The sequence below is a fragment of the Heptranchias perlo genome, chromosome 5, assembly GCF_035084215.1.
Source record: "Heptranchias perlo isolate sHepPer1 chromosome 5, sHepPer1.hap1, whole genome shotgun sequence".
NCBI classification, from domain to species: domain Eukaryota; kingdom Metazoa; phylum Chordata; class Chondrichthyes; order Hexanchiformes; family Hexanchidae; genus Heptranchias; species Heptranchias perlo.
This window is the reverse complement of record NC_090329.1, coordinates 66,107,433-66,120,130: the sequence shown is the minus strand read 5'-3', so window position 1 is coordinate 66,120,130 and position 12,698 is coordinate 66,107,433. Positions and strand designations below refer to the sequence as shown.

General features: G+C 39.7%; 1 protein-coding gene across 1 annotated transcript in view; it reads right to left on the bottom strand.

Annotated features, from left to right (window-relative positions):
* tnfrsf21 (tumor necrosis factor receptor superfamily, member 21) overlaps nt 1–12,698 on the bottom strand; it is a 72,724-nt gene that overhangs the window by 22,782 nt on the left and 37,244 nt on the right. The window contains exon 4 of the mRNA XM_067984524.1: nt 4,834–5,099. Within this exon, the coding sequence (XP_067840625.1) occupies nt 4,834–5,099 (266 nt within the window). The remainder of the gene's footprint in view (nt 1–4,833; nt 5,100–12,698) is intronic.

The following is a 12,698-nucleotide window of genomic DNA, read 5'->3' as shown; positions in this document are numbered from 1 at the left end:
TTTATGCTCCCGCTTTTGGTTAGGTAATCTTCTACTCATGCTTGGAGTCTGCTTAATTCTAGCACATATTTGGCAGTAGAGACCTCCAGCAATGAACACACGCAGTGTAAATTACATATCTGTTCCAAGGAGCAACAGATGAGAGAAACAATGGATAGTTAGAAATTTAAAAGAATTGAGCGCTATACATATGTGTGCTATTCTAACATCGTTACAGATTCATCTAATTTTCACATACAATTAGAATCACAAGTAGTGCAGAAATTGACAATGGAACCTGACCTAATTGTTCAAGCCAGCTTGGAGCACCACATCACTGAACTGCTTACTGGTCTGAACTAAAAGACAAATATCTCCAGCTCCTTATTGGTCTATCTTTCCTGCATCTGTTGAATCCTGAGCAAACTCCTCCAGCCCAAAAGGAAACATTTGTCTTTGAAGGCAGTAACATGGTTGACATTTTGAGGTGGACAAGCTGTAGTTTCAGGTGCCATAGGTGCTCTAGCTTTCAAGGTGCACTGTGCTTTTCCAACCCTCGCAGGAAACTTGAATTTTCTCAAAAAGTGTTAATAACCAATTACAGTAGCTGCAGAAGTTTAGACAAACTTTGCTGGGAACACTCAAATTGTCAGCCATAGATAACGACACAGCAGCATGGCTTGGGCTCATCTCAATCTGTGCCAAGGACATCCACAGTGGACTCTGCTTTTCTGTTTTTCCTTCTGACGTGGATAACTTCACATTTATCCATTTAAACTGCATCTGCCATGTATTTGCCCACTTACTCAACTTGTCTAAATCGCCTTGAAGCCTCTTTGCATCCTCCTCACAACTCACAATCCCACCTAGTTTTATGTCGTCAGCAAACTTGGAAATATTACATTTGGTTCCCTCATCCAAATCATTGATATATATTGTGAATAGCTGGGGCCCAAGCACTGATCCCTGCGGTACCCCACTAGTCACTGCCTGCCACCCCGAAAGAGACCAGTTTATTCCTACTCTATGGTTAACAAACAGGAAACAATTCTCAATCCATGCCAGTATATTACCACCAATCCCATGTACTTTAATTTTGCACACTAACCTCTTATGTGGGACTTTATCAAAAGCCTTCTGAAAATCCAAATAAACCACATCCACTGGTTCTCCCTTATCTATTCTATTGGTGAGTAAGTGCCGCTTCATAGCACTGACGACGACACCTTCCATCACTTCGCTGATGACTGAGAGTAGACTGATGGGGTGGTAATTGGCCAGATTGGATTTGTCCTGCTTTTTGACACACCTGGGCAATTTTCCACATTGTCGGGTAGATGCCAGTGTTGTAGCTGTACTGGAACAGTTTGGCTAGAGGTGTGGCTTGTTTGAGAGCAAAAGTCTTCAGCATTATAGCCGGGATGTTGTCAGGGCCCATAGCCTTTGCTGTATCTAGTGCACTCAGCCGTTTCTTAATATCACGTGGAGTGAATCGAATTGGCTTAAGACTGGCTTCTGTGATGGGGGATCTCGGGAGGAGGCAGAGATGGATCATCCACTCGGCACTTCTGGCTGAAGATGGTTGCAAACGCTTCAGCCTTGTCTTTTGCACTCACATGCTGGACTCCGCCATCGTTGAGGATGGGGATGTTTACAGAGCCTCCTCCTCCCGTTAGTTGTTTAATTGTCCACCACCATTCACGACTGGATGTGGTATGACTGCAGAGCTTTGATCTGATCCATTGGTTGTGGAACCACTTAGCTCTGTCTATAGCATGTTGCTTCCACTGTTCAGCATGCATGTAGTTCAGTGTTGTAGCTGCACCAAATTGGTCAGGTTTTATAAATAAAAAGATAAAGTCCAAGTTTCTGGCATGACAAAAATATTTGGTATAATTTTACATTTTCCGTGGCACTGGATTTATCATCTCCCAGAAACAGGAAGAGAGATTAAACCTTTTATGTGACAGAATATCAAAATTCAGGAGAACGGTTGTTATGTTTCAATAGTTCTGCTAGTTCCTTTGATGTAACAAACCTCAAACAAAATTATCCAAACTACAAACGTACAATTCACAATGGAGAACAGATGTGCCAAATGCCATGCTACATAATCCCATAAAACAACATCTTCAATATTGGCTTCACATACAAATTCAAGAGAACTGTTTTTCACATCAAAGGTATTAAAAAGGTACACTGGTAATCTAATCAGGGACACAAATCAATGTGATCAGAAAACACTTTTACATAATGAAGCAAGGAATTCAAACTGAGCAACATCAAGGCTGTTGTTGCATGGAACACAAAGAAATATGTGGTTCAGAACAAGGTTGAAACCTAATGAAATAGGGGAGGGGGAAGATCACCCAACTAAAATGACAGCAGAAAATGTCCAAGGTGACTTATAACAGTGCCTGTTGGTAGTTCAGCAAATGAAAGAGATATTAACAGACACAAATTTTAACCAGATCCTAACATACCAATTACATCCCTTTATCAAGTATAACTGTATCCAAGTCCCTTACTTTCAAGAAAAACAGTGTGATGCAGCATAAGAACTAACCATGTAAGTATCTATCAGGAACAATACATGTCCTTTCATGCAAGACAAATGCTAAAAGAGTTCAGCAGTAACTGTTGGTAGCAATCCAAAAACATGGTGACTTTCTAGCTCAACTATTCATGCTGTTCCACTTTTTCCTAAGTTTCTCTTTTGCATTAGAGTTTTGAACCTCTTGCAAGATTCTCACCAGAATTTCAGTAAATTTTAATGGTAAACATCACCTGACAGTAATACACATGAAATGCCAGGCAGCAAGTCAACAAAAATGAACACATTTTTCCTTTCTTTATATTCACACTCTGGCAAAAATGTCTAATAAAAATGAAACTTGTCATGGTTGGGTTATTCTTAATGCTCTGCTTTATAATAGTGACCAATATTTAGTGATGAGATTAGTAGATTCAAGATTTCTTGTTAGTAATATGATCTTGAACAAACTTAACAGTTCATTTCAAATCAGGAACTTAGGCTATATAATCACACAGAATATAAAACTCAAGATGTGATACTGAGCCCATAGAAGGCATTGGTTTGTCCCCATCTGGAGTACTCTGCAGTTCTGGTCTCCATGTTATAAGAACATCATGACGCTGAGAAAAGAACAGCAAAGGGCTGGCCATCTGATACCTGGCATCAGGCACTTGAGCCGCAAGGAGACACTACAAAAGCTGAGTTTGTTAAAGAGAAGAGCAAGAGGGGATCCTATGGAGGTATTCAAATTCTTTAATGGGAACGACAAATTGAACCGAGAAACTGTCTATCATGGCCTGGCCTCCCCCCGATCCGAGAACAACACGTGATGAAGTTCAGAAGAGAGAAGGTGAACAGACAGATTAGATATAACATGTTCACCCCCAAAGGATCGTGAAGGTTTGGAACAGAGACCCGAGGGAAGCAATCAAGGTAGATGATGCAAGTAAATTTGACAGGGAGCAGAAAAGGCATTTGGTGACACGATCAATTGAGGGGAGGGAAGATAGATAACTTGTATTTATATAGCACCTTTCTCAGGGCATCCCAAAACACCTCACAGCCTGTGAAGTATTTTTGAACTGCAGTCACTGTTATAATGTTGGGAAACTCAGCAGCCAATTTGTGCAAAGCAAGGTCCCACAAACATCAGATAAGACCAGATAATCAGTTTTAATGATGTTGAGGGATAAATGTTGACCAGGACACTCAGAAAACTCTCTTGCTCTTCTGGGGAATAATTATATACTTGAAAAACAAAAATTTGCAGGGCTATGGGGAAAGAGCAGGAGACTAATTGGCCAGCACAGACACGTTGGGCTGAATGGCCTCTTTCTGTTGAGAGATTCTATAATTGATTTATTCTTCAAATAGTGCCATGGGATCTTTTATGTCCATCAGGGATGGCAAACGGGGCTTCTGTTTAACGTCTCATCGGAAAGACTGTAGGGTATTCTATTTTTTGAAGTGTGACATTTTCTTACCAACAAGAATACCTCCTGATTCCAAGGACTATCCATCATAATGCAGGGCTATTAAATGGTCAGGACATTACAGCAGACAGTAACATTCACAGACAATTATTGAATAATTTCTCTTCTCTCCCCTACCCCCCATTTTAAGCGAAGGGACAATGTGGGGTGGGGGTGGGGGAAGAGGTGAGTTTTTCAACAGAATACTTGGAATATAACAACCCTGAAGGCTTCTCAGCATGACATTCCCATCCCCCTTCAGTTGAAAGGCAAGAGGTTACTCAGGATTTAAAAAAACAAGACATTTTAAATTCAGTACACACACAATGCAGCGACCCTAAATGAGTTTAGGATTTGGCTCAGCTGTGATCAATGACCTCAAATTATCTATCTATACTCATGCAAGACATGTAAAGCTATAAGCATCTGTGGAACTGCAGCCAAAATATCCAGTGCTTTCAACAGAGAGAAAGGGGACGGAAAAAAAATTGGATCCAACAGCCCACCACTTTGATCTGAATCACCCGACCCAATCTTTATCATATCTCTCAAACATTTCTCCCTCTAGAAAGGCATCTAGTTACTTCTTGAACCCATTTATACTGTCTGCTTCACTGGTTTTTCCTGCCAGAAGGTCATAATTATTGCACTTTGTGCAAGGCAACTCAGCCTGACATCCACTTATTCCCAAATTATTAAAAAGCTTCTTGGCTAAAGCATGACAAATTCACTTCAAAGTAAAAACCTTTCCCTTGGAAAGTTTCACTTGATCACATACTACACATGTCCCTGCAGAGTTTAAGTTGCCGTTATGTAATAATTTAAAGTTGTCGAGTGGGCACATACCTGGGAGGTATCCTCCATCAGTCCTCTGATGTTTTCCACCACATCACTGCGCTTGTAGCGACGAAGAGCACTAATGAGTTTTGCCAGGTTGGCTTCAGGATCTCGAATGGTCCAGTGTTGTAAGGCTGCATATGCTCGTTCATGATCTGCTGAATACCCGTTGGAGAAAGCTGCTACTTCCCGTTCAGCTGCATTGGCAAGAAACTGGTATATGTCCTTCCATTGGCTACCAATCTGAGCTGCCACAAGTTTCAGAATGTCGACACCTAATTTAAGGAACATAAACTAGTTAGTAATAGTTTCTAATATTAGTTCAGTGTGTTATTATGGACCTATTTGACAATTTTTTCATAACATGCAATTAAACTTACACCCTATACTAACAGGCAATAAAAAAAACTTCAGTCACACAAATCTCTTTTCAGTAAGCTAAGTGTTTGACATGAGTAGAAACCCATCAGCTTAAATGAGTTTCCAAAGCAAGCAGTTGAGAAATCCACATAGGAAGTTTTAGTTTGCATGTCATGAAGTGCACACACTCTCTCTCTGTGGAGGTAAATCTCAAGTCCAGAAAGCTTAAGTGCAGGTTGACAAAGTTGAGTCTCAGAGATCCACAAGTGTGGTTCGGGTCACTACTGGAATTTAACCAGCTAAAACCACGTAGCTTACCAGCATAGAACGCCAACTATCCAGCTATCACCCTACTATTTACAGGATTATCTGGAGCAAAGTAGTATGAATTCTAACTCCATTGACAGGTCTACCATTCCCAGTCCTATTAATGAGCATTTAAATATCAACAATACCTTGGAGTACTGCAGACCTGCTTGATTATCAGATTATTCAATCTGCCACAAAGGGTTGACTCTGTTCAATTTTTCCCAGTGCCAAGTGCATTATCTTGGAGCTATTTCACCCCAAAGAGACTGTATTTGCCCCTCTTCATCCTCCACCAAGAGGATGGTCACTGGCAAATAAACAGCTGCCAAGTGTGAATACCAAGATGTCTTCGTGAACAGAATAGTTTGCAGCACCACTCATCATAAGTGTGCAAGTTCATTGCCACCATTATCCTCACAATACTCCCAATAAATAATAGTTCCACCAGTTGGTGGTGCACAGCTTGCTTCTCTTCAACTCACTCAATCATGGTAGGCACCAAACCCTGGATGTGCAAGCATACGGTCTCATACCTAACTATAACGCCAAGACTCAGTTTCCCCATCTGCTAGATAATGAAGATTTGCCTCCAACATGAAGGAAGGACATACGCAGGATAACTTTTGATGAGACACTGATGGTTCTAGATATCTAAGTCCACTGCTATGCATCAGACTTCATCACCAACTGACTAATCTACATTCCGAACTTTGACAAAGACATGCTGCCTTGAGATCATCTTCCCTCCAAGGTGTTAAGTGACAGGGTGATCATTACCATCCTGCAGATGTTATCCCTTTTTGTCAGCAATCCATCTCAGTTTGTTCCTGGATCTTGCACATGTACACTATATGAAAAACTTCATTTAACTGTGCCCCACCAATGGCAACCCTGCCTTCAGCCCCCTAGGCCTCATACTCTGGAATTCCTTAAATCCCTCTGCCTCTCGAGATCCCTTTCCACCTTCAAGTCCCTCCTTAAAACCCATCTCTTTGACCAAGCTGTCGGTCACTACTCCTAACATCTCTTTCTTTGGCTTGGCGTCCATTTATTTCTGATTACACCTCAGTGAAGCGCCTCGGGACGTTTTTCCATGCTAAAGGCACAAAATAAATACAAGTTGCTGTTTATGTGGTACAGCATATTTACAGCTGAGAAGCAACAGGTGCAAGACGATAAGAGTGAGGAATGGATCCATGCTGAGACTTGTCCCCGACATTCTTACTGAATTTGCATTAGATTTATTAGTCACTAAGTGAAAGAAGAGGATAGGTTAGTGACCAGTTACTTCTTTGCTAAAGCTAATGAACTTTTACTTTTATAAAGATATATATTTATTTATTTTGGGGCATGTCTGAGACCCATGTTATTTTGTGACCATTTTAAAAGCATTTCTGTAATGTTTAATCCCCTTAAAATCAAATAGTGCCATGTAACCAAACACTAGTTACAAAATAACCTTAAAAGAATTCAGTGTGAAGTACTCTGGATACGAGAAAAGATATCTAATCATTTATAAACCCAATGAGGAAACCAGGTCCATAAGTTCCTGGCTACTTTTTAAGCATCAGTCTCAGTTTTAAGACTTTAGTTTGTCAACCTCATCTCTATGTACATTTTTGCAAAGACTGCACAAAACAAGTATCAGGGATCACTCAGTACAATTAAATGTTTATATCAAACGGTAAAATCCAGACAAGCAGTATTAATTTTGATTTTACTAATTATTCAACACCATTTTTACACTTTATATTATCCTTCAGTTACAGGCATTACTGACCAGCAGCTAGATACACACAACTGCTGCAGAGAGATGGAGCTGCATTGTCCAATTAAGTAATCAGTAACTTCCTTTTTTTCAAGCCATCCAATCACAGCAGCTGTTCTGAATTTTACTAGCCAGCAAGTGGAAACTTTGGCAGCATTGAAAAGCAGCCGCCAGCTGGATTGAATTTCAAAAGACAGCATCTGTTGATCAAGCTTGCATAATACTCTTGTTGCCATGCAAGAAGAAAACTGTTTACATGCTACACCAAAAAACTGGAGCTTCACGGCAACTGAAGAAACTCAGTTTCAATTTTAGTCACATCCCCTTGACATCTAAGTAACTCGGTACTGTTCTTACTGTAGTATTTTTCTGGAAAAATATGAATATAATTTGTTTCAGGAAAGGACAATGAATATCCAGAGATCCACTTAATAGCTTAGATCTATGGAAAGGACTTGGGAAAAGGTACTTTTTATTTAACATTATAATTATTTGAAGCATTAACGTTTGCCACAGAAACTACTGGAGGGGTAATACAACTTGTTTACATTCATGAGAGTCAGAAATAATAGCCAAATTAAAAATGTCAAATATCATGAACCTTTAAGGCAATCTTAACAACCTTATGAATTAACATAATAATGGCAGGTGGAGTCCCAATTAGTTAGTTGTGCTTGTGTATCTCAAATAACCACACAAATTTTGCAGTAATTAAGTTACATGCTGCACTACTGCTTGAACCAATTTTCACACTTATTCAGGAGGGATTTCTTTGGACAGTCGAATTAAGGGACCTTCTGCTGCAACCTATGTAAATTCCATTTAAATCCACAGTAGCCGTTTATTTGTAGTGATCGCTGGTCTGCTCCAGCTAATGCTTTAAATGCGCTCACTTCCTGCTGTTTACAAGTGAACAGCACAGAAGAAATCCTGGCAGAGAATAAACAAAAAAAAGCAAATGCTGGAACCAACAGGTTCATCACTATCTGTAAAAGAAAAGTTAAGTCAACGTTTCACATGGAAACAAACATCAGCCATATCAAATATTGATGCATCTGCTGCATATTTCTAGCATTCATGTTTTTTTAAATCTATATCATTTACATTTTGTATCTTGCCAACATTCTCTGCACACAAAATCTGGCGTACCGTTACATGTTTAAATGCCAAGGCCATCTAGATTTACTTCATTTCACAAGATGAATCAATAGCTTAATTTTTAATAATTGGCAAATCTTTTGGCGACGTTCTGTTGGGCAACAGGTGTTATGGTAACCTCTGCAAGAGTAAGTGTGGTGTCAGTATTTATTAGTTCCTCCATCAGCAATTACTTTACAACCTCAACTTTAAGAAGAATGAATCCAATAGCAAGGCAATGTTAATTACCTATACTGTAGACAACAAATATTTTGTGTTCAAGTAGAGCCAAATGAATCTGGCCCAGCTAAACTTAATAAGTTCATCCTTATTCTTCATGCAATTCTATTTCAAAAATTAAAATTAGTTCTAACTTAAATTTATTAGAAGTTTGCTTTATTCTTGGTCATTCCTAAACTGGTTTGCAGAACATTGATTTGCTCCGACTGATTCAGTCCCATTTAATAAAATGGTAAATCAACTCACTGCAATTCAAACAGAATCCAGGCAATCGTAGAATTGTAACTTTTAATGGAACAGAGCCCCACAAAGCAAAAATTTATGGCTCTGTCTCTGCACCAAGCATTTCAAAAATAAATCCAAGTGTAAAGGGGCATAGCAAACAGCATTTTTGATGTAATAATTTGACAATTGTAATTAAATTATTTAATAATCTGAAAGCAATACATAAGTGCCTCAGATAATCTTAGGTGATCGAATCTTGGTCATGTGCAAAGGTTAACATAATTAGGAGTTTAAACAGGTTCTGGAATTGCTCTAAGCAAGATCAATTTTGAGACTTCAATAATTGTACACAGGAACATAGGAAAGTACAGGACTGGAAAACAATACACTGTCCATCTGGCTGGTCCCACCACATTCTTGGGTAAAGATCGGTAACACTCAGAAAACAGAGCAAGTTGGTAAATGCACTGCCCAGGATTGTACCAGGAAGGTTCCGGATATAACGCCTGGTCTGACCTGAAGTCAGAAAGGTTCCCACTCCTGATCACTCCAGTGCACTGCACCAAAAATGCAGACATTGGAGAAGGACCTGACCTAAAAAAGGCCCAACACCACCACCAATCATTAAGAATGGAGATTTAGGCCTGTACCAGAGGGCTGAAGAAGACGGAGAGAAAAACTGGAAATAAGGAGTGATAAAATTACATTGATAAATATATTTTCCACTGTATTGGTTTGGTGCAATAGACAACTGAATTTTTGAAAACAAAAAAGATTAGAGCACCAGACAGGGAGAAGCGTCAAAACAGAAAGCAGCAATTCAGACAGTTATGAAATTCCTACCTGCTGATTCTACATCAGCAGTGCACGTGTGCAGTTGCAGAGTAGATGTAATACCAAAAGAATCTGTCTGCATTAGGATGTTTTATCAGCATCACTAAGCACACAGTACTTGTGAAACAGCAGTTGATTTAGTGTGAGTGTTTTTGTCTCAAAGTTTATTTTTGATCTGAGTTCATCTTTCACTTTGGCTCAATTGGCTTCTTTACCCTGTGTGGAAGTTTTAATTCTCAAACTACTTCAGCAAGATCAAGGTTACTGCATAAAGTGATGGAAACAACAGTGCTGACAACTTCCTCAGACTACTGCTGGTTGCTTCTCCTTTAGAATGCTAGGTACCCAGATTAGTTTTACCCAGGTTCCTTTTAAAAACTGAAAACAACTTTTACTAACCTGCATTTCCTTCCAAGTAACCATAGGTAACATGGTAGTAACCCTACCTTCTGTCCAAAGATCTTTTACGTCAAAACTCAAACAAAATATGTTCCATTACTCCTCTCCATACCCACTATCAGAAAAGGGAGGTTTAAAGACAACTTCTCGAATGCCTGAAACTGGTTTGACTCCTATTCCAGTCACTTAGCTGGCAGTTCAGAATGAAAACAATTACACTGGGTTGTTACTTCACAGACTATAGGTTATGCAATCTAGTGTGAAGCTGATACAGATACTGATTGATCGTGGCTGGTTTACATTTAACAGGTTAAGTGCAACACTTAGCTATCTAGCCAGCTAATCAACAGAGGCAATGACATTCAGTTTATAGGAATATTTAATTGAATATGGATTTAATGGGACTATCAATATCCAAAAGATCAAGGCACACCCTTCAGATGCAATGTCAATACTACAATATGTTAAAGTAAGTAAAGTGTTTCCATCTATACGTAGCGAGACTAAACTTGTATAAATGGTGGGAAAAAATTCAGTGTGCAACCTTCCTAGCAAGAACAATGTGAGATGTTTATATGCAAGACTGGCATGCTGCACCAGCTAGTGAAGGTGGCAGAAGGCCCAGAAATATTGCCCTGGAGAAGGGGGCAGGTGAAAGTTCTGCATGACGTTTGTAGTCAGCAAACTCTTACGATAGATTAATTCAACAAGAATTTATTGATGAATGATTTGGCATTGCTTCATCTCCTATGTAACAAAAAATAATTGTCTTTTCCTTGGATTTCTTTTGTCTAAGTGTAATTTTTCTGTCCTATAGTGTGAAATAGCTAAACTAGCTACAACCAATTTTCCTGACCTTTGCACCCAGGAAAATGGCCTATCCATGGGCAAAGGTCAGAGACCTATTCACTATGTTTCCCCCTCCTTTATGTTGCGACAGCTTTGGTGGGGAAGGGAAAGGCAAGAAGCTGGTCACAGAGGTAGCAAATCAATGCAAATAAGGTTTTTGGGGGATAGGGGGTGCGGTTGGAGTGTGTTCTTCACCTCCCGGCTCAATTTCCTGGTGGAACACCAAGTGCACAGCTCCCCAGTGAAGCATTTCACGGTGGCTTTCCCCTGAATCCAGCCAACTATATAGATTTGAGGAGGTCATGTGGGTAGGACAAGACAGAAAAGCAAGCCCCTTCCCTCCAGAATGTCACGGCAATAGGGGTTTTCTGGCTGCTGGTCTCCAGCAGTTTTACACGAGAGAGGAATGGTACCTGAGCTACAGAACTAAAGAAATGTAAACAAAATGAACTCAAGAAAACAAGCAACAAACCGATGCAGCTGACATCAGGAAACTATCATGGTTAACAAAAAATATAGCAGCTGTAAGTTACCTCTACTTTCAACGCCTTCAACACTTCCTGTGTGGTCTCAAGCTGCAGGGTGTTAGCTGAGCAGATCTGAAGTACGAAAGGAAGTTTCGAAAAGGCACTCGCAAGGGAGACAGAAACTGCCTTTTTTGAAGTCTAAAATAAATTGTTTACAGAAAACTATGTGGAATAATGAACAGCCTGCTAACACTCTTCTATCCAGGCTCATAATGAAGAATGCTTTTTGATCATCCAATTGGGCAATCACCTCATCTTGAAGTTCAGAAATTAACTGAGTAAAATTTAAGTGATTTACAACAACAGTTGGCTGAGCATTTGAACAAATATGAGCTGATCAGAGAGAGCCAGCATGGATTTGTAAATTGTCATGTCTAACGAACCTAGTTGAATTTTTTTTTTTTTGAGGAGATAACAAAATGGTAGATAAGAAAATGTCTATGGATGTTTTATCTATGGACTTCCAGAATGCATTTGACAAGGTTCCACATAAAAGAGACCATTAACAAAAATGAGAGCACATGGAATTGGATAAGGAATTGGTTAGGAGGTAGGAGACAGATAGTAGGGATAATGGATATGTAATCAAATTGGCAGGATGTGACTAGTGGTGTCCCCCAGGGTCTGTACTGGGGTCGCAGCTTTTCACTATATTTATAAATGACTTGGATGAAGGAATAGAGAGCCATATATCTAAGTTTGCTGACAACATTAAGTTAGATGGCACAGTAAATTGTGTAGATGGCAGCAGAAAGTTGTAAAAGGACATTGATAGATTAAGTGAGTAGGCAAAATTGTAGCAGGGTGGGGAAGTGTGAGGTCATCCACTTTGGACCCACTAAAGATAGATCAGAGCATTTTCTAAATGGTGAGTAGCTAGGATCTGTGGATGAGCAGAGATTTAGGAGCCCAAGTACAGAAATCACTAAAAGCTAGTGGACAGGTACAAAAAATAATTTAAAAGGCTAATGGAATGTTGGCTTTTATCTCAAGACGGCTGGAATACAACAACAACTTGCATTTATATAGTGCCCTTAATGTAGTAAAATATCCCAATGTGCTTCACAGGAGTGATCAAACAAAATTTCACACTGAGCCACATAAGGCAGCATTAGGACAGATGACCAAAAGCTTGGTCAATGAGGTGGGTTTTAAGGAGCGTCTTAAAGGAGGAGCAAGGGGTAGAGGCAAAGAGGCTCAGAGAGGGAATTCCAGAGCTTAGGGCC